Raw genomic sequence first — 27879 nt, forward strand, 5'->3', positions numbered from 1 at the left:
AGTGACAGCAACGTTATTTTAATATCACAAACAAATGAGTTTAATCGGGGGTTATTTGCCAACTTAAGATGTATTTATACTTAATGCAAAGGGTTATTTTTGGTTTTGACTTCAGCGTTGGATTTCATCAACTAATAGAAGCAAGTAACGAGGGATGGACAGCGTAGGCTATGTTGCTATATCATAACCCCTGAATAGAAAACTATAAATCCCCTTAAGGCGGTTGACCTAAAGGGTTGGTTCACGGAAATGCAAAATTAAAAAAAAATAATAATCTCACTTACCTCTAGTAGCCTTGAAAATAGTTTTGGATGTACATTCATCAGACATTCTCTTTCCACAACTATATTCCCTTTTAGACCACTCTTAACCATTCACAGGGACTATTTCTTTGATATAAAGTAGTTCCAAATTACATTCATCTCCATTGAACTGGGATAGTAGCCAAAATACAAAGATATCTCCAATCCTGGACACATAAAACCATAATGAATAGATACCTCTTAAGATAAGTGAAAACCATTTTTGTTTCCAAATTTGGGTGAACTGACCCTTTAATCTGTTTTAACCTGAAATAACACAACAAAACGTTTCCTATTATCCAAGAAGTTTGTTTTCATTTTACATTATCTGCCATGTTGTGCTCCTCCAAGCTTTTAAGTGTAAAGGCGTCGCCCGTGACAGTGAACAGTGTTTTATGTTGAGCCGTAAAGCTTTATTGTAAGGACCTGCACAAATTCCATTTCATAAAAAAACTGTTTTTCAAACGTCCAAATGGCCCTCAGCCCACAACAATAACAACTGCATCAATATGATATATCTCTGCCGAACGGAAATATTTCATTTATTGCTTCATATTTCATTTACTGCACTCCTAATAAAAAATCTCAATTTATATTTTCATAAACCTGCCGGCTATTTCCTCACAGATCACTCGGATAGTGCACGTCCCGCTCATGGAAATGTATGGAGATTTGTGCTCTAGTCATCAACATCCTTTCAAGATGGGAGAAGCGCTTGTTCTTCAAAATGCACATTTAAATGAAGAAGTTAAGGGGGAGGGAGGAGTCGTGCTTTTCACTGTGCGGTGGGGGAAACGCAGTTGTAAGTTAGTTTTATTACCCTTGACAGCACAGGCGGGAGGAGAACAGGGCATTTAAGTTAAGACAAGGTGTGTGTGCAGATGTGTTCCTCGCTCAGGGCTTCTTATTTAAAGTCAGCCATGTTTCTACAAGCTTCTTTGTTTTTCTGTCTTCCCCAAAAAGAAAATAGCAGCCTTGACTTAGCTCACATTTCACATTTGCCAACAAAGATACTTAGACATGTTGCGCTGTAGGCATTTACCTTATCATCATATCCAATGATTTTAACACCGTTTGTAGCTATACCTACGGAAAGTAATGTACTGTGATTCGTATATATACCCCAAAATCATTCCTAATCCACGTAATGGAGAACCAGGAAGTATAAAGAGTGACAAATGCTGCGCAGGAAGGGAACGGTGTGGATGGATGGAACAAAAAACACTGGATTTTAACCCAGGAGAGTGCTCTTCATATCCCGTGTGTAACCAGAAGTCAACGTTTTATTTGTCACGTAAGTTCTGTACTTAAGTAGCACCACTTCTGGAGTTATTTTAACCCAAATTACGGTCCTCCTCCTTTCTCAATTGTATATTATTGCATGATTATAAGTGATAGAATGGGCAAAGGAAATATGATTTTCAGCACAAAATTAGATGAACGATGTGACAAAAGAAGGTGTGGGGCGCTATTCCAGCTATTATCAGTCTTCAGGGATTATATCTCACTTTTAGTCTCTGGGTCATTTATTGCTGTGAGAAAATAAATCCCCCCCATTTATACTTTAAAGAAATGGCAGCATTGCATTCTCAGTTTTTGTTTTGGTGGTGTCTTTTACATCATTTCCACAGAGACCTAAATGTAAACGGCATTCAACAACGCAGATAACTCTGCAGCTATCTGAAGCATCAACACTAAATGTCAGGTTTTTGGTAAAAGAGCAAGGTGCTTCTTTCTAAACTCTCCATTTTTCAGCAGCATTCAGCAGCAGCCATATTGGGAGAAACATATCATAGAAGGAGCAGAGATACACATCTCTCTGCAGACAGAACAGTCCTCTGCAGTCGGCCTCAGCTTGCGTCTTTTTATCTGTTGGCAGTAGAAATACAGCGTCCTGTTTAAAGGGGGTTTTGTAATTTGAGGTTGAACACTTCATGGCATTGTTCTCTTTCATTCTTTTCTTTCTGTTGACTAGAAACCTAATACGCTATCACTGATTTTTATGGAAAATAAGAGGAATGAGAAAAAGCATAACCTCTGTAATAAACTGCAAAACATACTGTAGATTGATGACATACAGTATATAATAGGAGAGGCATCAGGGATAACAGGAGAGCATCTATGCTGGCATTTGGTTTGTGGATCTGAGCTGCTGTCCGTAGGAGTTTTATGTAAAGTTAAATATTGCTGCAGGGATGACGTATTTTTGTTGGCTAACCAGGAAGTTAGCATCACCCTGGTTCCCTCAAAAAAAAAAAAAGGTATTTTCCCTTTTGTTTTTTGTATTATTGCAGAAAATAAACAATGTTTATTACTTAATGCCCAGACATACCAACCTGACATTAAAGAACTAGCGGCGACGAAAGCCGACTGCTGCGTCTCCTTTGTCTTGTCCAAAAAGTTGCACTGGAACACACCGCAAAGACTTCAGCCGACGGCCAACTACCACGTACGTTTTGCTCCTGCGTGAGATGAAATAACTCTCTCACCAGCAGGTGGCAGTAGTCTGTATTCATCATTCAAAAGGGAAACAAGGGAATGAACAGATGAGATGAAGATGAAAAAATGAGAAAAGACTTCTGTGTTTTTCCTCTTTACTTTACTTGTTGCTTTCCTCATTTCCGTTTCTCTTCTCGTGTGCTGATTCGTTTAAGCTGAACAGCCAATCAGAGTGATTTCTCTCACTGACGAGCGCCGCCGTTCCAACATGCCAACCCTAACTAAGTCGTTTTTGTCACGTAACTTCCGAACTTAAGTTAAGCCATTTCTGGAGTTATTATAAATCAAACCACAATATTTTCCTAAACCTAAGGAAGTTGTTTTGCTGCCTAAACCTTACCAATTAGATCTAGGAAAAGTTTCAAAATTCACGAGAGGGATATTTACTAACGTATTTATATATTGTAGAACAAAACGTTAAAATCTCTTGAGCCACAGACCTTATTTCAGGCATCTAACTAAAAACCCATTAAAAAAAACCCATTGACTTCGAGAAGAGGGAACTAGAAGTGCTAAAAAGCTAACTCATTTCCTGGTTTTAGGACTCATTCCTGCACCTCTCTATAGGGGGGATGAAAATGCTGCTTGGCTGCAGAAGAAAGTAGCGATTAATGGTCCATAAACAGCAAGAACTGTCAATGTAAGCATCACTAATACACTCTTTATTCCGCCAAACTGTACCAAAACTGTATTTAAATATATTTCTAGTGTCAAAAAGCTCCATCAGTTGTCATTATGTCACTTTCTGCTCTAACGCTGACACCAGTAATGGCTTTTTCTCAGTGTGAGGGCAAGATTGAGCCCGTTTTTTAAGCAAAGAGTGTCAGGACTGCCAACATTTTCAAGTTTAATTATTATGATAATATAATAAAGTGTAATTATAGTTATTAACAAATGCTAGAGTAAAATACTCTTGTTTTTTTAATGAGACTGGGGTTCTTAAGAATTTAAATTTACGCATCAAACTAAAAAGAATAAACTCCTGGAAGGTCAAATTAATTCTGGATTTTTATCTTTTAGCACACGAATGCCGCTCCGTTCTTTCCCATTTAGAGCTGAAATGTTTTTAGATAATGCGTTATTAATAATGTTCCCTGCAGAGTGGTTTTTGCACCATGCTTGATAAATGAGACATTTCCCATTTAATATTTGCATGATGAAGGGCATCTGGGGCAAAACGGCTGCAGATAAGGCGGTGATGAAGAACCGGTTCAGACCGCTCCCGGCGCCATTACAAGTTTTATCTGTGCGTGCGTGTGTGTGTGGCGGCTTTGAATGTGCATCATTGAGTGTCTACATTGCGCGTTTGTTTCTAATACAAAAAGCCGACGCGAGGTTTAATAGATGTGGACGATCATCTAAAGTGCTCCTCTCTGCAGAAATCATCTTAACAATTTAGTCTCATTAGGAGCTTATTTTTCTTACAGTAAGTACAACTTCTGCCAACGGGTTTGAGATGAGTTCAGTCGTTCTCTCCGCAGCTTCCTTTTGTCTCCACACAAAGCAGAATCAGGCAGATTGCTGCACTATTAGCAAGATTTTTTGAATTAAGCTGATTTGCTTCATAAACAAGTGAAATTATCCATTATTCTTGTTGGCAAATCTCTTTGACTTGTTTTTGGAAAAACAGACTCAATTGTAGACTCAATAAGTTATTAGGGCGGTTGTTTTGTTGGAGGCTTGTTGTTTTGTTGGCGTCTATTGTTAAAGAATAATACACATTTCAATTGAAGGCTTATTACTGTGGTTTCAGCCGTCATTCCTATTGGATATGATAACGATTTAACTGCTGAGATCTCAGACGTGTCGCTAAAACAATGTCACACATTCATACGGGTTTTAAACCAAACATGCTTGGAGGAGAAAATGAAAGGGATGGTAAAATACCCAACTTTGACCTATCGTGCTTTAGCGCACACAGTTTTTTCTGTGCAATGAGAGATTAAAGGGAATGTCCAATCAGTGTTGATGGTAAATATAGTCAATATATAGTCATAGCAAGCATCGTTGGCAATAAAAATCTTCAACAATGCTCATTAAAAATGTATATAAAAAAAAAAGGAAAATCACACAAGAAAAAGGATAATGAGAATCAAAGACGTCAAATAGTGCAAGTTAAATTGTCAGTGTTTCAAATGGATAAACTGAATGTAAACCGGATTGAGTATGTCTAGAGAAGTAATATATATGTATATATATCGTCAACCGATTAAAATATTTAATCACGATTAATTGCAAATGAATCGCACATTTCTTTATCTGTTCAAAATGCACCTCAAAGGGAGATTTGTCAAGTATTTAATAATCCGAAACCTAAGTATTTTTTGTCATGTGAATTCCGTACTTAAGTTTAGGAAAAGATTGTGGTTGGGTTAAAAATACTTAACTAAGTAGTTTTTGTCACGCAACTTCCTTCAGCACTCTATATAGATTTGGTTTGATCGCTTAGGTTAAATACTTTGATGTTTTCCCGTTACAAGAGAAAGCGCTTTTAGAATGAGGATGTGTGTTTGGCAAACGTAACGCTATCTCAGGTAACGTTGGCTGAACGGGACGAAGCCACTGACGTAAACTTCAACTCTGATAGCATCCAGGAGTTATCATAACTGATAGAAATGAAAACCTTATCTTACAATAAACCAGAATTATCCTATAAGATTACAGTGGGGAATAGGTTACGTCAATGACAATGTGTGGAGTTTGCGTGTTCTCCCGGTGTTAGCGTGGGTTTTCTCCGGGTGCTCCAGTTTCCCCCCACAGTCCATGTTAGATTAGATGTTGACTCTAAATATCCCATAGGTGTGAATGTGAGCGTGAATGGTTGTCTGTCCTCTATGTGTCAGCCCTGTGATAGTCTGGCGACCTGTCCAGGGTGTGCCCCGTCTTCGCACAATGTCAGCTGGGATCGGCTCCAGCCGACCCCGAATAGGATAAGCGGTTACAGATAACGGATGGTTTGGTTCGGCTCTATTCTTAGATCATTGATCTATTCACTGAAGGTCCTTGCAGGTATAGTAAAACGTGTGTGTGTGCGCCTTTTTGTATGTTTGTGTGACCGTATGTTTTGACAAGCTCCCCAGAATCCCTGGAGATGGCTCCTCCACCCTGAGGTTGAAGCCATGTGAAATTGCCAAACACTCCTCAGATCCCCCTGGGCGGTGTTAAAAGCCTCCACTACTGTAGTCACTACTTTCCATTCAATACTCTTTTCCTTTTGGATTTTATGCCATGCTACTTTGCAAGCACCCTGTTAAGGACTTAAGTGCAGTGTGTGAGTGTGGGGGGGAGAAGAAATCCATGATTCATGTGACATGCTCCGTGGCCTCGCCATGCCTGGCGTTGCAGGGCTCGCTCGGAGCATCTTATCAGGAGGAGGCGAGCGGGGAGCAGCCCCCGGCAGCACGCTTTGCAGCACTTATCGGGGCCGCTCGCTCTGCGTCACATTCACACGGCGCTGGAGAGGCATCCTGCCAGACAGAAATCTATATTTATTTAAGACAAGAAAGGTGGAACGCACACAGGAGGAGATCTCTGATATGTTTTTTCAACTTTAGCAAAGTTTGTGTTGTCATCCAGGCCGAGGAATCTGCACAGAATAGGCCAGAGGGCACGCCGAAACTGCGGAGTACGACTGCAGTGTATAAATGATCTTGGCCTAGACTGTCAGTAGCAAAGTCATGCATCAGCTCTGTGTTTAAACCCCCGTGGTATAGCCTTCATCTCCCCTCCCTTATGAGTTAGATGTTTGACAGTTTCTCTCCCGCTAACAATTTTACTTACAGTCCTCCCTCACACCTTTCCCTCGCCTGCCTTTCAATCTATTCTTCTTTATCTCATTTTTTTCTCTTATTCGCTTCCTCCTCCTCCTCCTCCTACCATTCGTCCTCTTGTGGCCTCCAGTCCAGCCCCACATCATCCAGCTGAAGAACGTGACAGCCGTAGAGGGCAGCGCCGCCATGATCTCCTGCGTGGCCGAGGGCGAGCCTCTGCCCGACATTTCCTGGAGGAGAGCCAGCGACGGCCAGACCTTCGTGGACGGAGACAAGGTAGGAACTGCCAGAAAGTCCATCTGGCTCTGTATGTGTGTGTGTATGTTGTTGTGCATGCATCATCATAGAGCTATAACTTTGGAAACATAGGATAAATATTCTGAAGAATGTATAGAGGGAAGAAATCCACCAGTTTTAACCTCTTAAAACTCTGACGGCCGGCTGCTTTTCTGTCTTTCGGAGGTTGTAGTGAGCTCAGTTTCCAAGGTATTGGGAATATACTGATATCATGTGAAACTTGAAAACTTGAATCCATCGGCACCAACCATGTCCTACTTGCTTGTAGGAAAGCAGGCTAAATAACGCTACGAAGTTATGCAAAATTTTGGCGGGGGAAAACAGCCATGGCGAATTTCAAAGGGCGCCCTTGACCTCTGACCTCAAGGTGTGTGACTGAAAATGGGTTCTATGGGTACCCCCTTTACAGACATGCCCACTTTATGGGTATCACTGTAAAGCTGAGACTCTTGTGAATCCAATGAGCCCAACTGTATTCATGTGTGATGATGTTAGTCCCCATAGGAGACATTTCATTGTAGTGGGACCATTTATTGAAACCTCCCTGTATAAAATGACCTGTGGTGACCTCTAGGATAATCACAGCCTCATGAAACTTTACAGTCACAAACTACAAACCCAGAGCATTCAGAGGATGGATGGATCACACTAGAGACCTAGAGCATTCAGAGGATGGATGGATCAAACTACAGACCTAGAGCATTCAGAGGATGGATGGATCAGACTAGAGACCTAGAGCATTCAGAGGATGGATGAATCAAACCACAGACCTAGAGCATTCAGAGGACTCGATGGCTTTCCTAGCTAGATTGACAATGGTTTCTTAGCCGTTTACTCAACAGCAGCACTCGCCATCCAATCCCCGAAAAATGGGCAGAAATCTCCAAATGTCAAAAGTTTTTGATCCCAAATCACAGCAAGGCTTTTTCTATGGTGTTCCTCAAGGTCTTGGTGTCTTAATGTGGTATTTATTGATTAGTTTTATACAAGAATTGCGTAGACTGAAGCTGGCCTTGTCGTCTCTGAGCAGCTGTCAATCATTCGCGAACTACGATCAAACTAGGCAGCGCTGATCAAATATGAATCAGTATTCTGTTACTGTAATTCCCATTTCTGGCCTCAAATGTTCTAAAAGCACAATATCACAAAATATTTCACCTTATTGACAGTAATGTTAGCTTACCAAACGAAGGTCCCTCTCTGAATCGAAGGCCCGGCTGATGTTGATCCAAGTTTTCCCCCCCGACGTCGGTCGCATTCTTGTTTTGCAGGATGGGCTTCACTAGATACAACTTTGTTTTGTGCTTCCATGGAGTTTGTGTCGGAGTCTGAGTTGTGGTGGAGGCTGGTCGTTTGTTGGCATTAGCGGATTCTATTTCTAACTGAATGTTAACTGTGGTTGGACACTGTTAGGCATGTAAGCGGAGCTGAAAATAAAGACACTCGCTTCATTTTACAGATCCAAAAATGTCATGCTAATTAGGTGATAATTAGCAAGTAACCTATTTGAAATTTTTTGGGAAATACTGCCAAATTACCCCAATATTTACCTTTTGTTTGGCTGTCTTGACTTGGGGCTTGACTCTGGACCTTTATTATTATTATTTATATCTATTATAAACAAAATTTAATAATTATTATCCGCCATTAAGCAGTAATAAATAGCTAGGAATTGTTTTAATACATTTCCAGGAAAAGAATACAAAGTTAATTGATGTGCTTTATTTCCATGTCTTCAGGTAAATAGAACATGCAGTGACTTGCACGGCTCAATGAATGAATATAGTACTGAGCTTTATTCGTGGATTATTACTATTATTTACAAATTACCACAAACCTTTCTCTGTCTAAATTAAATATTAATGACATTTATAATGAAATGAAATGGCCATTATGAAAGGGCTGACAGCAGCAGCAGACACGCAGCTGACACGCAGCTGACATGCAGCTGGTGTGAACACGAGACGCAGCCGCCACGCGACGCAGCCGCGCCACGCTTTTCTACTTTAGCATATAATAATGAAATCTTGTTTATAATAAAGTGATTTTCAGTACATTTTGAGGTAAATATTGGGGTAATTTGACAGTATTAGAAATTTCAAATAGGTTACTTGCTAATTATCATCTAATTACCATGAAATTTGCGGACCTGTAAAATAACGTGTTTATACGTGTAAAATCTTACATACAGTCCCTTTAAAAAATGGATGTTACAAGGTGTTGCAACAAAAACAATACAGCAGTCCACGTGAGATGTTTTTCTTCTGTTTTTGTCCTCATGGTGACCATTAACATGTCACTTCTTCTTTTTATGTCGAGGAAATTGGACTATTTGTGCTTAGCCCGGCTGAGCACTAAAAGAAATAGCCGACGTTAACAGGTAATTACTTGTATACGTCCTCATAAAAAAATCAAAGCAGACATAATCATTCCCATCTGCCATACATGAAATGTTGCAATTAGAGGCATTTATTGCCAGCAGTGCTGCTCAAGGCCTGTCTGAAGGCAGATGTTTACATTCAAGAGCTGATGATTGCTTTCCCACATAGCTGACATCCAAAGTCTCTTTTAATATCAAAGCTTCACTCAAATAATACGTTCACCTTGGTCCGTGTTTTTTTTTTTTTTACAGGCAGTGTTTAAATCTCTCGTCTTTGCTGAGATTATTATCTCAAGGGAAATCAGCGCGCACGTTTATTTTGATTAGCTCTCGGCACAAAGAAGCAGCAAGAACCTTGAAGTTTCCAGGGCAAACGCTAATACTTTCAATTTGCACTTTGGTTCCTCTACCTTTAGCTCTGCGACATTTTTATGTAATCCAACTTAAGAAATTGAAAAGACACTAAGCCTCTGTTGTGTGTTTTCCTCTCGGCATCCGTTATTCACTTTGTCCGTGAGAAGAGCCTCACAAATCAGACGCTGAATGAGCTGCAGACGCATTTTCTTGGGAGAAGTAATTATTCTTGAACGAGCCGCCATCAATGTCAGAACCATATGCACTTCCATCACAGCCTCCCCTGGCAAGGGGACAGAAGCTCTCGCAGAAAAAAGGGGGAAGAAAAAAACAAAGATGGCAGCCGTTCTTTTTTGCCGGGGAAAAAGGTCACCGCGGCGATAAATGAATGTGTGCATTAGCTCGAATCGCTCGGGTTGATAAATCACAGCCGAAAATGAGAGTAAGTGCTTCTCTTCCCGCAGCAAATGCAATTATGGAAATGCGTAGTGCAAACCAACACACCTAAACATACGCAAAGACAAACAGGGCTCGAGCGGCGCGAGACGTGATGGATGGCCGCAGTCATTTAGGTTTAAGGCAGGATGTTCCTCTCTCAATTTGCTCTCCAATCTGCATATCCAGTCTGCACACACTCCTCTCTTGTTGAGAGACATTAAGCTTCAGAGGGCTTAGTTTTTACTCACTGCATAATGTTGCTTCCATTCTCCTCATTCTTCGCCAACTAACACCTTGACCCCTCGGTAAGAGCATAATGGGATGCAGTTCCTGGAATTCAATTATGAGCCGAGGTAGGATTTGAGTCGCGGTATTGTTTTGCTCCTGTGGTATTGTTTCGCTTCTGAGCGAGGTTAGCAAACCGCACTGTAGCCTCTGTTCTGTTAATGCTAAACATCCAAAGATGAAGAGCTACTGGCGTTAGATGGAGGGCTATGTATTGGCAAGAATCTGGCGATACGACACGTATCACGATACAGGGGGTCACGATACAATATATTGCGATATACACTGATCAGCCATAACATTAAGACCACTGACAGGTGAAGTGAATAACACTGATTGTCTCGTTACAGTGGCACCTGGCAGTGGGGGGGATATATTAGGCAGCAAGTAAACATTTGAACTTTGAACTTTGTGTTGGAAGCAGAAAAAATGGGCCAGCGTAAGGATGTGAGCGACTTTGACGAGGGCCAAATAGTGCTGGCTAGACGACTGGGTCAGAGCATCTCCAGAACTGCAGCTCTTGTGGGATGTTCCCGGTCTGCAGTGGTCAGGACCTACCAAAAGTGGTCCAAGGAAGGAAAACCGGCGACAGGGTCAGACCCGAGGCTATTTTTGGCTGTAGTTGGGCTTACTTTTTGATAGTGTGTGAGAGTTTGTAAACAAATGTTTTGATATAAATTTACTTCAATTGATCAAGAATTTTCTACATTTTGTTAATTCTCTATTCACCGTGGAGGCATGTGAGAAAAATGTATTTATTTTTGTATCATCACAAAAGTCAAATAGCAAAAGGAGCAAGTCTCTATGTGATATACAAATCATTGGCTAAGTTAACTATAAGTTAAAGTATACAAAGTGTACTTTCATAAACTAAAAAGTGGGCTACAAGTATATACAAGTATACTTGCAGTATAAAAACTATTAAACTGAGAGTACTTTAAAGTGTACTTTCATAAACTAAAAAGTGGGTGACAAGTATATAACTATTAAACTAACAGTATACCTATCACTTGTATACTTCATATTATAGATGCAGTACAAAATATAGCTTAGATGTAAACAAGTTGTGTACTCAAAGTTTACTCTTCTTACACTTAAAGTAAACTTAAAAATATACTTTTATAAATCAAAAAGCTGGGTAATTTAGTCCCAAGAAGTATTGAAGTAGTACACTACTAGTATACTACTAGTACATTGATATTAATATACTTCCTCCATAAAGTATACTTCGGGGCAATATACTTGAACTTTACTTAAGTATACTTTAGAAAATAAACTTGAAATGTTCTACTTTTTGACATACTATACTATGACTTTTTATGACTTTTCCCTTTAACTTGAGAATAACTTTTTCCGTCAACTTGGAGGCGTATTTGTGTTGACTTGAGCTCGTCTCTTTCACAATCAAACCTCGAACAAAGCCGACTCCCACGCCCGTTGAGATTATTGTTTTCTGTTTGACACCTGGTCACAAAAGCAGCACACCGCTCTGCAGAAACCCAGTCGTAAATGGATAATAGTAATGTTTATCCCCGGATTTTGCTGTCGCTACCCCCTTGTTGGCCTCCATTTCCTTGAACCAGAAAGCCATTATTAAATGTCATTTTGCTGTTGTCATGAGGAAGAGGTGACGCTGTAATGGTGCAAATATGAACAGCCCCGACGCCAAACTGTTTGAATAAGTGGCGCTCGCCAGAATTAGACGACAGTGTGTTTTCCAGCCTCGCTGACATTTACAGCTGACATTTTTAATATCTGAAAAAATCCAGCATTTGGACTGAAATAGCACAGGGGTCCAGAATCCCACTCTGCATTGCATTTGAGATTTAGCTTCACATGTTCGCTGTCGTTTTTTTTTTTGGATCAGATAGGCTTTCGTTTCATATTCCTGCACCTCCTTTTTGCTCACCTGCTCGTTCTTTCATCTCCTCCTGTTCCTCTATTCCCTCTGCTTCCACATGTCTGCTGTGCTTACCGCTCACGTGTTTACAGTATGTGTGAGCAAGCGACAGGAACATGCGTGTGCGCGCGACTCGCCGTTGTGTTCACGTCTGGCCGCTTGCCTCGTCGTTGGACTGAGCTGCATATCAAACAGGCTGTGCTTTAGGGGCTGAGTTGGTCTCTAGACAGACCCTGTCAGTTGGCAGAAGGGGGGGGGGGGTTAGCGAGTAATTTCCTGACTCAGACGCACCCTCCTGGAAGATTTCCTCTCTTCCTCCTCCTCCTCCTCCTCCTCCTCTCATCCCCCACATTTCTATTCAACGCACACTCCCCCCCCCAATCCCATTGACCTCAGCTGGCGAGGCAAACAAGCAAGTGTGCAGTGGCAGCACAAAGAACGGAGCCTCTAAAAGCTGCTTCACCTCGTCGGTTGATAGTATTGCAACGATAAGAGCAAAGATAAGCCATTTCTAAACAGGATAATGCTGTAGCCGACCACAACATAAAGAGAGTGTGATTCAGGAGAGGGGGGCCTCACGACCGAGGCTCATGAGGCTTAGACACATAATGAGTCCTAGCAGAGACAGGGGGGCATTAGACGGGGCTGGATGTGCTTTGATTTACCGGGGACATCTATGGTGGAGGTGTGCAGGATGTGCACACGCATCCACAGACTTTTAAATATGGAAATATACAGAAGTAGACGGGAGCACAGACCCACATAAACATGCATGCAAATGTGCAGACACAGTGCTTTGGAGGTCAAAAAGAACAACTTAGGGATTCTATTTTAAAAAAAATTTCAAAACCGATAACCGACCCTCGTTAACCGATTATTAACCGATCTTATTGCAGTATGCTGAGTATTACGATAAGATATAGTGCGATTTATTACCTTTTTTCCAACTGCAAATTATGCCATTTGTCCAAATCAGTTTTATCTAGTAAGATGCAGTTTCCTCACTCTGTTCATCTCAGAGTTTTCATTCTCATACCGTGAGGTCAGAAGTGTTTCCTCACCAGAGTTTAACAGAACTTGTTATTTAGCATTCTTGCCGACAAGCTGACATGGTTGGCGCCGATCGATTTTCTTAAGCTTCGGTTATACTTTCTGCAAGAACGGACGCACGGACACTAGCAAGTTTGTGCTACGTTCGGAGATGTAGCGTTGCCAGTGGTTGTGCTCGGCGTTGTCTAACATGTACGGTCTGTCAGCGTAACTTTAACAAGTGTCAGACAGACCGGCGGTGAGTGTGGGGTCGATGGTGGCGTTATAGCCGTGAACGTAGCGGTGCAGTGTGTGTACAGTTTAGTTGTCGGTGAATAAATGGATTTGATGTAAATTATGAATTCAAAATCGATGGTGTTTTTGAGAATAGATACAGTATCACAAAACATAAAATCGTGATATTTTCGATATTTTCTGAAACCCCTAGTATAAATCGGAAACTGGTTATCAATTATTGTAACTCCGAAATGTCACGGACACAGCTTTACCCCAGATCTATGCCGGGAAAAAAAAGAATTCAGGAAGTGATATAGGAGATTTCCTGGAGCATGTTACATATCTTGTATATACAGTAAGATGCCTCAAAAATTACAGCTGCAGTGACGAAAACCTCCCAAAGCATTGTGGGCTATCCCTTTACTAAACAGGCTTACTGGGGGCCTGGTTTAACTTTTTGTTGTTGTTCTAATTCCTTTATTAGGAACAAACTCACATTACTAATTTGAGTGCAATCCTACATTAACTCTCAGGCCTTGAGCTAAATAACTTCGATTCTATTTTTACTCTTTTAAAGCTGTTTATCCAAGTTGACTTAATTGACTAATTAGAAGGCAACAATGTGGGAAATCAAAAAGTCCTCATCACGATTGTACACATACCTTTTTGTGTGTATTTATAGCCACAAAACTTCTACGCAGTGTCGACTCCTCAAGTCGTGTTCATAAAATATAGGACCTGTGTCTCAGATTATACAAGCCGGTCCATTTCAGCGTCACTTAGCAGTGCGATCATGACGTGTTGCTGCCAGCACTGATATCCATGTTTTTTTCGCGCACAAAAGGCTTCAAGAGCCCAGGATAGATTGCCGCCCTAATGTATGCCATGTGCCGTTCGGTCGGTACTTACATTGAAAACACCCCACGGCTCTCTCCGACTCTATGAATAATAAGAAGAACTCAACTAAAACTGCGTTTCCTATTCACGGCGGTGCCTCGACTGCGAAAAGAGAGAATGTCAGAGCAACTTCTTCATTACACATATATATTGAAGAAGAACCACTGCTGTTTGGTGTTCATCATGTTTAGCATCTGATTTACTGAACTGATACTGATACTGGACTTTTTTGGTTTGCAAAGGCTACTCTGCATGAATAGGAAAAAATGTTTTAGAAGGGTAGGAGTGGGGATCTTTAGGGGGAGATAGCAGGTCAACAGTAGATGTCACATAGAAGTGGTGTACATCATCTGAAAGCTGGGAACCTGGAGATTAATTTGAGATGCAGCACCGTGTGTCAAGTTGTTCTAGTCATATATCAGGAATGATGATGATAGGAGTATATGTTGGTCGTTCCCATGCTCTTTTATGTCTCATAAGTTGTTGCAGCACTTTTTTTGGGTGCTTTTTCTAGGTCTCTAGTCTGATCCATCCATCATCTGAATGCTCTGGGTCTCTAGTCTGATCCATCCATCCTCTGAATGCTCTAGGTCTCTAGTTTGATCCATCCATCCTCTGAATGCTCTAGGTCTCTAGTTTGATCCATCCATCCTCTGAATGCTCTAGGTCTCTAATTTGATCCATCCATCCTCTGAATGCTCTAGGTCTCTAGTCTGATCCATCCATCCTCTGAATGCTCTAGGTCTCTAATTTGATCCATCCCTCCTCTGAATGCTCTTGGTCTCTAGTTTGATCCATCCATCCTCTGAATGCTCTAGGTCTCTAGTTTGATCCATCCATCCTCTGAATGCTCTAGGTCTCTAGTTTGTGGCTGTAAAGTTTCATGAGGCTGTGATTATCCTAGAGGTCACCACAGGTCATTTTATACAGTGAGGTTTCAAAAAATGGTCCCACTACAATGAAATGTCTCCTATGGGGACTAACATCATCACACATGAATACAGTTGGGCTCATTTGATCTACAAGAGTCTCAGCTTTACAGTGAGACCCAATTTATGTAATTCAAAGACTGTTTTGTCGAGCACTTCTGTTCTGGTAACTGCTCAGAAACCCACTTATTGTCAATCTAGCTAGGAAAGCCATCCAAGGTGTCTAGTTTAAATAGTACATTCTTAGCGTTATTTAGTGTTCTTCATAACAAGATAGCATGACATGGTTGATACCAATGGTTTCCTTAGGATTTCTAGTTTCATATGATAAAAGTATCTTCACTCTAACTTGAAAACTCAACCTTCAATAACCCCCAAGAGCCGCCGGCAGGCTGTCAGACTTTTAACCTCTTAAGCCCTAGGGTGCTGGAAAGTGTGGTTCTTCTAGACAGACTTGACCAAAATAAATCAAGAATAGCTCCACAACTACCAGGTCTATATGCATGATCTTGGTCTCTATTAGAGAATTCATCCCCAGTGTCAGTAACATTGTGACTGTTACTATGCCTGAGTAATCTGTGATGAACCAAAGGACATTTTTATCCTCTCCTAAGATGTTTTTTTAGATCAGACACTGGATAACACCATTATAGCAGTGATGCCATGCACAGAGATGCCACTGAATTCATTCAGCAACTCCTTGATTACAACTGAGCCAAAGCAGATATAAATAAAACAAAGCACATAGATTCTACAAAGGTTTAAGTAAGGATAGGACCAGGAGGACTCTCCATTTGGCAGTTTTCTACCTCTTGAAAGGAGTATCTGGCTATAAAATACTACTGATATCCACTACAGGAGGCTCTGTGCACACAATGGAGCCTTTGGCCATGACATTTACCCTGTGCATCATCACATTCTACCATTGTGCTCAGTATGAAATCAATAAAAATTGTATAATTTTGACTCCAAATGGAGTAGTTTTATTATAACAATTAAATATGATCAAGTAGATTATAACAAATAAGATCAATAACAATGTAGATAAGCTGACAAAAAAGTCAAGTATGTACATTCAATATAAAAACGGTCAAAAACTCGGTACCGGGTTCGTTGGGTAGAAGAGGTTGAGGCAGGGGTCAGCAACCTTTACTATCAAAAGAGCCATTTTAGGAACAAAAAAAAAAAATCTGTCTGAAGCCGCAAAACATTTGATCATTGTGATGAAGGTAACACAGTTCATAGTCTAAGTATATAGTATATAAGTCTAATGCAGTGAGGGCCAAAGAGCAAATGTACTACGGAGTATTAGGGCCACATTGAGGGAAAACACATCTGAGATTTACAGAATAAAGTCAGAATATTACGAGAAAAAAGTCGTAATGTTACGAGAATTAAAAAAAATAACATGTAAAATTACTACCCTACAATATTATGACTTTATTCTCATAATACGAAGACTTTTTTCTCGTAAACCTATGACTTTAATCTCGTAATATTATGACTTTATTCTCGAAATCTCAGATTTATTTATTTTCCTCAGTGTGGCCCTAATACTCCGTCGCACCGGCGTACCATAGACCTACAACAATGATAAATAAAAATGAAAATGTAAACATAAAACAGTTATTAATTTCCATTTTAAAGATCCACAGGGAGCCACTGGAGAGGAGCTAAAGAGCTGCATGTGGCTCCGGAGCCGCAGGTTGCAGACCCCTGGGTTAAGGGGTTAAAGACAAAAGGCAACAAGTGGCATTGTTTGAAATTATTTTGCCCGTGTATCCAATCAAAACAAAAGCTCTTAAATGCATCATGGGTAAGACCTCTGGAAAGTAGTTTCTTGGGGGGGTGACAAAGGTTATCTGTGAGGTAACAGTCTGGATGCTCCTGGGCTGTTTTTTTCTCATTACGAGTGAATGTCGATTACTGGACTGATAGCCTCGTCTGCTGTAATTGACCCGTTGCTTCAAATTGACACCATCTGTCTTCATACAGACGTAATGACCTCGTAATAAATCGACAGTTTATTGCATTAACCCCGACTATGTGTGACAAGCAACGGTTGGTGGGGGCGGGGGGCAAAATGGATCAAGTTGGGCGGGAAACTTTCCTTCCTTTCCGTTCTTCATATCTCAATCACAAGTACGGATGATGCAAATTCTTTAAATATAGTATTTGCTTTATTATACATAACTATAATCTTTCCCTCCTGAATCAGCACGCCGGGTCTGTCTGATTAGCTGCTCTTTGTCGCGCTACAAATGTCGCGTTTGGGTTGTTATTCATCAGAATTTCAAACCACTTATTAAGTGCGTGAAAATTACAGGGATGTAAATGCCAATTCTTTATCACAATTTCCACAAACAGCTAGAAGACAATAAGTCTTGTGTGTTTTTTGTCTCCAGAGTCTGGACGGACGCTTCGAGGTCCGCGGTCGTCACGGCAAGTCGGTGTTGACCATCAGCGGCGTGCGGCTCACGGACTTGGGCCGGTTTGATTGCGAGGCGCTGAGCCGGATCGGAGGTCATCAGAAGAGCATGTTCCTGGACATTGAGTGTGAGTATGTTTAGTGTCTGATCAGAGTTTGTAGTTCCGGTTATTCCTGCTTTGGCATGACATCGCAGGGTGATCACAGGTGTAATTAATAATTAAGGGGGTCAGGGCTCTGCTATTGTGCACGCTGGCTCACTGGAATGACACCAAATAGAACAGGACCATAATTAATTGTATCAATTACACCCGTGTTTATCCTGCAATTACACGACAAAATAGCTGCTGTGAAAAGACTCCACACTCTGTCCGGATCAGAGGTCTAATCAGGTGAAAACACGTGTGGCTGGACTGTAGGTGTGCACAGGACTGCACATTTAAACTAAACTACATTAACATTAGATGAATATTTTGTTCTACAGGGCAATTTTTCTTTCTTTTTTTCTGGAAAGGGCAAATAAATACATTTGTAATGAACAAATCAGTTAATTGAGTTATAATATGACTGTACTATGATGGCGTATTAGAGCCATTGTAGGTTAAAAAAAAATAGTAATAATGTGGTAAATTTATGAGAAAAAATTCTGAAAAAAGTCTGAAATTCTCTGGGATTGAAGTCACAAATTAAATTTACGAAAAAACAAACAGTGTTTTTTTTGCAAGGAACCACATCGCAAAAAGACAATTTTTACGAGTTTTTCCTCATAAATTTATAAATACATAACCAGAGAATATTCAAAGATTTTTCTCATAAATTAGTGAGTTCTTTTCTCATAAATTTCTGACTTTATAACCAGATAATATTCAAAGTTTGTTTTTTTCTCGTTAATTAGTGAGTTTTTTTCCCGGTAAATTTATCAATTTAATATCATCGAATATCCACGTTTTTTTCTTGTAAATTTGCGACTTTAATCTCAGAAATTCTTGGTAGTTTTTTCCTGGAACATTACCCCCCTCCCCAAGCTCTGCATTTTTTTTTTTTTACCTACAATGGCCCTAATATGCCGTCGTAGTGTAAATATAATTTACTGAAGTGAATGTTTTAAATTAGATTAAAATTACTAAAATTGTATTAAACAAGTTCAACATTACAACATTGGTTTACAGCACAGGAAAGAAGATTTTGAGGTTGAGAGAGTAGATATAAGTGCAGTTGGAAAGCAACTAGATGTGTAACATTGTCTGTGGGCAAAATGACTAAGACTGATTCCTGTTACTGATGGGGCCCTGGTGACCTGATATAACCCCACCAGCACCTCCACTCTCTGCATCCTTAATGTGAAAATGAAACCCGTACGCACGTTTAAGCATTCAAATCAGCAACCTCGCTAGAAACACGTGCACCCCTGCAGTCTTGTTCGGAGTTCGAAAGTTCAGCCGTGCTTAGTTCTAATAATTCTTCTCACACTGAGGCTGTTTCTCTTTCTGAAGATCATTATATTATTATAAACAACTCACCCCCTCACCGCACACACAGCCTTCACAAGGGTTAATTAGCGAGAGGATATCATGCGTCGCCTTTCGTTTTTCCCCCCCGCTGACAGCTCCCCTACTTCCCGACGAGCGCGCCCATTCGTCAGTGCTGCTTGTTTGGGGTTTATATGGGGCGGGCTATCCCCTGCCTAATGAGCTCTGAAGTAAAGATCTCCATTTTGGCCTCGGAATTATGAGGTTCATTATGAGAGCGGCTCTGTTGCCTGAACGAATAGATAAGTGCAGCATTTCCACCTTGAAGCTCAGAGGAACAACAAAGAGAGACAAACAAATATACTCCGAGGTAAAGAAAAAAGAAAGAATACTGCATCTCTGTTGTCATGTAGAAACCAATTTTCTCCTCCTCGGGCTGAGGTGACTTTTGGGTTCAAGGATTTTGCATAGTTGTTGAAAAGTTGACATTTTGGTAAAAGGTTTAATGGCTTCCTCATGTAGAAGAAAACAAACCTCACATGGACTGTAGATGTGCACAAGACTGCACAGTAGGTACGTAAAATCACTGTTAATTTGCCAGAAAAAAAGTCTAAAATTCTTTGAGAAAAAGTCACAAATTAAATTTACGACAAAACAATAGGAACCAAATCACCAAAAGACAATTTTATTTTCTCGGAAAGTTATGACTTTTCTTTATCAGAATATTCAAATTTGTTTTCTCGTAAATTTATGACTTTATAATCAGAGAATATTCAAGTTTTGCCTCTGTAAATTACTGAGTTTTTTCTTGTAAATGTATGACTTTATAATCAGAGAATATTCAAGTTTTGTTTCTCGTAAATTTATGACTTAATAATCAGAGAATATTCAAGTTTTCTTATCACTAATTCGTTTTTCTCGTAAATTTACCAATTTAATATAATAGAATATCCAAGTTTTTTTCTCATCAGTGAGTTTTTTCCGTAAATGTATGACTTTATAATCAGAGAAAATTCCTTGTTCTTTTCTTGTGAATTTATGACTTTATAATAAGAGGATATTCAAGGATTTTTCTCGTTAGTTAGTGAGTTTTTTCTTGTAAATTTATAACTTTTTTAATAAGAAAATATCAAAGTTTTTTTCTTGTTAATTAGTGAGTTTTTCTCGTAAATTTACCACTTTAATATAATAGAATATCAAAGTTTTTTTCTCGTAAATCTATCACTTTATAATTGGAGAATATTCAAAAAAATGTTCTTGTTAATTAGTGAGTTTGTCTCATAAATGTATTTCTTTTTTAATCAGGGAATATTCAAGTTTTTTTCTTGTAAATTGATGACTTTATAATCAGAGAATATTCAAGTATTTGTTCTTGTAAATTTGTGAGTTTTTTCTTGTAAATGTAGAGAGAATATAGAACTTTTTTTTCTCGTACATATATAATCAGAGAATATTCACGTTTTGTTTCCTTAATTAGTGAGGTTTTTCTTGTAAATTCATGACTTTTATAATCAGAGAATACTCAAGTTTTTTTTTCTTGTTAATAAGTGAGTTTTTTCTCGTAAATGTAAGACTTTATTATAAGAGAATGTTCAAGTTTTTTTCTCCTAAATTTATGAGTTTTTGAAGAACAAAACAAACCTCACATGCATGCACACGCAACCATGAAGCTGTCATCGCTGACGACTTGCTCTGCAGAAAGACTCTGTGAGTGTGGCGGCGGGGCTGAGCCAGCCGTTGCCACCGAACTAATGAACTCATTTACTAAGTCACTGCAGGCTGCGGGGGGATAACGCGTCCTCGGCTGTGACAGAGAGCCAGGCATCAATCTCTTTAATGGAATCCTGCAAGCGAGCATACAACAACCATAATGCCTCTCCGACTGAGCTGGGCTGACTGGGCCCAAAGAAACCCACACGAGCCGCAATCGTCCATTACTGCCCTTTCTATTTGTCGGGGCAAATGAGCTTCTGTTTGCATCCTTTATTTTTATTCTTGGGGAGATGATGGTAACGCAGATACCCCCCCTTTCTGCATGCGGTGGCTTCAATTTCAGTTTTTGCAGAGGGAGCGTTAATGAAATGCTTCTTCGTCTCTCTCTCTTTGTAGGATAAGCCTCAGCAAGTCATTTTATGTCTTTGATCATGCAGCACAGCTTCACCTTTGATTTGTGTGTTTAATTGGCTGCCACAAATCCCCAGCACACCAGCAATAACTCTTTTAGCAATTTGTGTCTTGTTTTAGCCGATTTACCATGCAAATGAGGCGTCGGAGATAACGTCTTTATGTTCTGTCGACAGATATACCGAAGTTCCTGACCAATCACACCATCTTCTACTCGTGGGAGGGGAACCCGGTGAACATCAGCTGCGACGTGATGTCCAACCCTCCGGCCACCATGCTGTGGAGGAGAGAGCGCTTCACCATCTCTGCGGAGGGAACCGCCAACACGCGGGTGCACAGTGCTAACGGCAAGTCTGTGCTGGAGGTGGGTAAAAGTGTTTTACTAGCATGAGAAAGTTCACACACTGCGAAATTAGTCCTCATTTTTCCTGTGTTTTCCGACGAATGTCCAGCAACTTGTGTCAATTTCCGCTCCAGTCTTTTCAAAATGAACTTCCGTCTTCACAGGAAACAACTTGGTTAGGTTTAGCCACAAAACTACTTAGTTAGATTAAAGAAAAGATGTGATTTGGGTTCAAATAACTCCTGAAACCTCTTAAAGCCTATAGGTTGATGGAAGGTGTGGTTCACCTAGACAGACATACCCAAAATAAATCAAGAATAGCTCTGCAACTACCAGGTCTATATGCGTGATCTTGGTCTCTATGGATAGGTAAGACCTCAGAGAATCCATCTATTGTGACTATTACTATGCCTGAGTAAATTGTGATGAACCAAAGGAAAACATTTTTACCCTCGCCTAAAATGTTTTCTAGATTAGACATTGGATAACACCATTATAGAAATGATGCCATGCACAGAGATGCAAAAAAGTTGTAGTTTTGTTGCCTCAACCTAAAGAAGTTTTAGTTTTGTTGCCTAAACCTAAAGAAGCCTTTGTGTTTGTGTTCAGAACGTGACATTTCATTCAGTTCTACAACATGTTAGAACGTGTTACTTTTAAGTTTCACTTAGTACTGACAGCTGTTGTTGCCTGTTGGGCTGCAGTTTGCCATGTTATGATTTGAGCATATTGTTTTATGCTAAATGCAGTACCTGTGAGGGTTTATGGACAATATCTGTCATTGTTTTGTGTTGTTAAATGATTTCCAATAATAAATATATACATACATTTGCATAAAGCAGCATATTTGCCCACCCCCATGTTGATAAGAGGATTAAATACTTGACAAATCTCCCTTTAAGGTTCATTTTGAAGCATCATAGAGGAAATCCATTCCTCTCCATTGTACAGCAGATATCTCAAAACCTGGACATTTAAAACTGTTTGCATGGCTAGAAACAGTATCCATAGAGATATATAAGATTATTTTCCCACTTCTAGGTGACTCCGATGTCCGACAGGGACTTTGGCCGCTACAACTGCACAGCTAGGAACAACATTGGCGTTCGATACCAGGAGTTCATTCTGGCCCAGGCAGGTGAGTGTATCCTCTATACCTGATCTAACGAGACATTATTCCTGTTGAACCACTGCTCTCTCTCTCAGTAACCGTCCAACCACGCTGTAACCCTCTACCTCTCTACTAGTGGTAATAGCTTTATTTGCAATTCTCAGCGAGATAAATTCCACGACAACTCCCAACCCCCCGAGCCTAATCTCAAATAGTGCCAGCTGATTTACCATACCCCTCGCTATTTACTGAAGTACCCCCTAATTTACGGTAGCGCCGGCTAATACACAACAGTGCAGTCCAATTATCTTTAGTGCAGATTGAATTGCTCTGGCTGAGGAGAAAAGTAGTGAGCAAAAAAGCTGACCTAATATGTAGTCTTGGAGGAAACAATGTGTTTTTGGAAGTTGTTCTGACACTTAACAATGGTGCAGGAACACACACACTCATGTAATTGTAAAAGTTTGAGTCAGCAGTAGAGACTCGGAGGATCTCCGACAGAAAGCTGAGAGGACTCTTCAAAGCGAAACTTTAAACCGCTAGATAATGAGACGCACACTAAAAAAAAAGAGTGTTTATGTTGGTTTGCGACTAAAACAAGTCCTAAAACTAATGAAAGATGCAGCTGAGTCACTTCCAGATGAAGTAAATTGTGTTAAATTGCTCTCAAGGCTCACAGTTATTGTGGCAATGATGTCTATATTTAGTTTGATTTGGGGTATGACGGTGATGTAATAGGTAGAAGGAGCCGTCTGCAGCATTAAGAGCACCTTCGTCTTCAGTTAGAAAATGCATTTATTGTTCTTATTGTGCAAATGTCGATGCATATGTACGGTTTGAAGCGTTTTATTTCTCTCAAAGTAGCAAAATATTTCAATTAGGACTGTCAAAGTTAACGCGATAGTAGCGTATTTACGCAAATTCATTTGAACACTAATTTCTTTAAAACGTTAACGCAATCAATCTTTCGGAAGTTGTAGCGGGCTCAGTTTTAAAGCTGGAGTGAAGATACTGGTATCATATGAAACTAAAAAACCTAATGAATCCATCTATACCAACCATGTCACACTAGCTTGACGTGAAGGAGGTTAAAATAATGCTCCAAACTTATGCTTAATTTTGGCGAGGAAAAAACAGTCATGGCCATTTTCAAAGGGTTCCCTTGACCTCTGACCTCAAGATATGTTAATAAAAATGGGTTCTATGGGTACCCACGAGTCTCCCCTTTACAGACATGCCCACTTTATGATAATAAATGACAATTTTTATGCTAAATGCAGTACCTGTGAGGGTTTCTGGACAATATTTGTCATTGTTTTTTTTTTGTTAATTGATTTCTAATAATAAATATAAACATACATTTGCGTAAAGCAGCATATTTGTTCACTCCCATGTTGATAAGAATATTAAATACTTGACAAATCTCCCTTTAAGGTACATTTTGAACAGATAAGAAATTAATTTGAATCGAATGACAGCCCTAATTTCAAAACTAATATTTGAAATAATTCAAATTTCCATTATTTTCTCTTTTCAGATGTACCATCAAATCCATACTCGGTGCGTCTCTCGGCCGTGTCCCAGCGCCTGGCGACCGTCACCTTCATGAAGCCCGACTCGCACGGAGGCGTCCCCATCAGCTACTACCTGGTCCAGTACAAGGAGGTCGGCACGCAGGACTGGAGGGACGTCAAGTCACACAGCATCCAGAGTGAGTGGGAGTCATATTTGAATAAGCTTAACAGTGAAAGGTCTTCACACCTTCACACTAGATAATTACTGTAATATGTGCTCAAAATGAAAGGACGATTAGTGTGCCGTCGAGGTGGACCTCGTTATGCACGAGGCGTCTATTTCCGTCTCTGGCAGGTTGTCAGATCAATAAGGGAGCTTTCACATGCTCGGCTCATTTCATGGACACAGCGGTTTGTTAACAGTGTATATGAGGGGCGATCAGTACCAGTGATCCACATATTTAATTACACGCTTTCTAGAACAAAAACTCACATTATTATGTCAAATATAGGCCACTGGAAGACATGTCAGAGACGTTGTGAGGTTTTTACAATCCACTGATCAAAGTCATTTTCTCAGCCGATGGTAAAGGGTCATACCAGACATTATGCACAACCCAATATCACGCCAAGATCCACCAGTGGATAGAGTGTGTTGGATAGGCAATAGGTTTAGGAAAAACGTCATGGTTGGCCTTAAAATAAGTACGTAAAATACGTAAGGAAACAACGTAACAAAAGTACTGAAAACACGTCACAAATCTCAGTAAAAAATGTGACAACGAACATCGATCTTCTGGTTGAAAGTCCTGTGTTTGTTGGACCCATCCACCCTCCATAAGCAGTCTTTCTCACTTTTTATTCCACGTCACTACCTCTGAGCGTAGCATATTTACGCAGATGCATTTGTATCGCAGTCAGTACAGACTACATAGCGTACAAATGACACGCCAAAAGCAAGAACGGTATTCTTATCATGTCCTCCATATGCCTTTTCGTGCGACCGGGCTGGTTTTAGACCATTTAACACAGTCCATGTTAACTTTACATTACTACTATTGAGCCACTGATTTCCATTAGTTTTTGTATGGCATACAAATCAAATGTCAGACTCTTGACACTTGCTTGAGTAGTGGATTTTTGTCCAAGTTACAATATTGTTGACAGGGACTTTACAAATCAATCTGTGTGTAAATTTCAGGGCTGTCAATCGATTAAAACGTTTAATCGCAATTAATCTCATGACTGTCCATAGTTAATCGCAAATTAATCGCAAATAAATCTTTGTTATTGTTTCTGGCGCATGCTCATTACACAAAGCAACAATGGGCGTGCACGAAATGAGGAGAGGACGTCATTGTTTCCTAAACGCTCCATTTTACACGTCCATCCGGATACTCTGCACCTTAGAAGGCGTTTTCAAAAATATAAGTTTGCGGGTGGACAAGAGGCCAAAACTTTTTTAAGAGTATCTGTATACGTGTAGACAGGGCCTGAAAACATGTGGAATTGAGTGGAAACCAATGGCTGCCTGAAAAAAGTAGGAAAGAATCTAAAATATTACATTCCACCCCAATGCTCGGCCAATGGTAAATGTATGGAAAATATTTTTTGCATGGCAGCAGTTCAAGAAATAGATGTTCAATCCTTTTGCATTTATAAATGAGTGTTTTTATTTTTGTTGCATGAATTGAGTTTAGCACTGTTGCCTCACAGCAAGAGGGTCGCAGGTTTAATCCAGCTTGGGGCCCTTCTGTGTGGAGTTTGCATGTTCTCCCCGTGTTAGCGTGGGTTTACTCCGGGTGCTCAGGTGTTCTCCCACAGTCCAAAGACATGCAGGTTAGGTTAATTGACTCTAAATGTCCCGTAGGTGTGAATGTGAGCGTGAATGGTTGTCTATCTCTATGTGTCAGCCCTGTGATAGTCTGGCGAACGGTGGTTACAGATAATAGATGGATGGAATTAAAATTCTCCCATTCACATAATAAATGATGAGTTTAATGACCCTTCAGCGTTCAGAGCCTGTCTTAAACCAATTCTACATAGTCACCAAAGGGAAATAAAACTACTTCACTTTTGAGAAATATCTATAAGTTTGTCACACAATTGGAAACTTCATCCCGTCAGGCATCTTACCAGTGCCTGTTAACCATCACCGCACATCAAAACGACACCAATCCCACACGAGTAGAAGCCGTATCACATGATCTGCCATGCGATTCTTCAAAGCCCTTAGCCCTGAGATGTTGTCGGGCTCTTGACGCACCTCAAACACCTCGTGGGGGAGAGCGCCAGAAAACCCGGCTGAGCCGAAAGAGCACGCGCCTCCTCTTCGTATGCTTTACGACTCCAAATTGATTTCTGAGCCTGCTGGTGGAAAGTACACCATGAGGTGAAGGAAGGATGGATGGCTGGAAAAGTGGAAGCCAGGGGACTAATGGGCGGGTGAGAAGCAGGTCTGACAAACCTGAAGGGCTTATCACTAATATCCCTCATTTCAGAGTCAATTACAATATGTAGACGCAGCGAGGCGAATACTAAACCGCAGGTAGCACTTTAGCAGTAAAGGGAGGAGCGAAACTGGATAAACTACCTGTTAAGTTAGATATATTATTCAAGGCTATTAATAAAATATTAAAATTGCGACTAATTACAAACCAGTAAGTGGCGTCATATAATCATAGACGCCACTTCAGATCTCCTCAGCAGCTCACAATGAACTCTTCAATATAATGAGATGCCTGGACTCGTTTCATTTCAATGCTTTTGCCCAAATTGAAATGTCTGCTTATAGCCTGGAAAGTAACCCAGCACCGCTGCAAATTGCAGAATTTGTTTTCAGTTCCAGGACTAAAGAAGTGCAAAAGCACCTATTACCATTCAAGTATTTAATTTGTGCACACTGACAAAAACAACAAGTTTCACTCAAGCTCATTACGCTGCCGACTCTGAATAGTGAAGGTGATGCGCATAGACTCTAGTGACTGTAGGATTTAAATAGGGATCTGTAATGTGCTCTGATAATGAGATTTTCTTCAATAATTAATACAGTATGAATGCAACAGATTAGGCTGTTTTACTGTTGGTACAATTCGAATAGTACATAAAGATAATCTTCTGTGAATATATATCGTCTATTAGAACTTATTGTTTAATATTGCCGTACATTAGGTGAGCGTCTTTCTCATTTGCTACCAATAACACTAAATGGAGTGTTTACATTGCAAATGCTATCTTGCATTTACATACTAATAATCTACTCATACTGTTTATTATTAGTCTTTTACTGGAGTGCTGCAGCTCCTCTGTCTGAGTTATATTTTAGGAATACAGCTAAAGCTGATGGGGCTGCACGGTCTCACAGCAAGAGGGTCGCAGGTTCAAACCCCGCTTGGGGCCCTTCTGTGTGGAGTTTGCATGTTCTCCCCGTGTTAGCGTGGATTTTCTCCGGGTGCTCAGGTTTCCCCCCACAGTCCAAAGACATGCAGATTAGATTAATTGTGGACTCTAAATGTCCCGTAGGTGTGAATGGTTGTGTGTCTCTGTGTCAGCCCTGTGATAGTCTGGAGACCT

The 27879-nt window shown here is 40.3% G+C and overlaps 1 protein-coding gene across 1 annotated transcript in view; it reads left to right on the forward strand.

Moving 5' to 3' along the window:
- Nucleotides 1-27879, forward strand: part of LOC119483949 (neural cell adhesion molecule 2-like) — a 529018-nt gene that overhangs the window by 463578 nt on the left and 37561 nt on the right. The window contains 5 exon segments of the mRNA XM_037762474.1: nt 6702-6847; nt 17723-17873; nt 21515-21702; nt 22723-22819; nt 24330-24503. Of these exon segments, the coding sequence (XP_037618402.1) occupies nt 6702-6847; nt 17723-17873; nt 21515-21702; nt 22723-22819; nt 24330-24503 (756 nt within the window).

Source organism: Sebastes umbrosus, chromosome 24 (assembly GCF_015220745.1).
Source record: "Sebastes umbrosus isolate fSebUmb1 chromosome 24, fSebUmb1.pri, whole genome shotgun sequence".
NCBI classification, from domain to species: Eukaryota; Metazoa; Chordata; class Actinopteri; order Perciformes; family Sebastidae; genus Sebastes; species Sebastes umbrosus.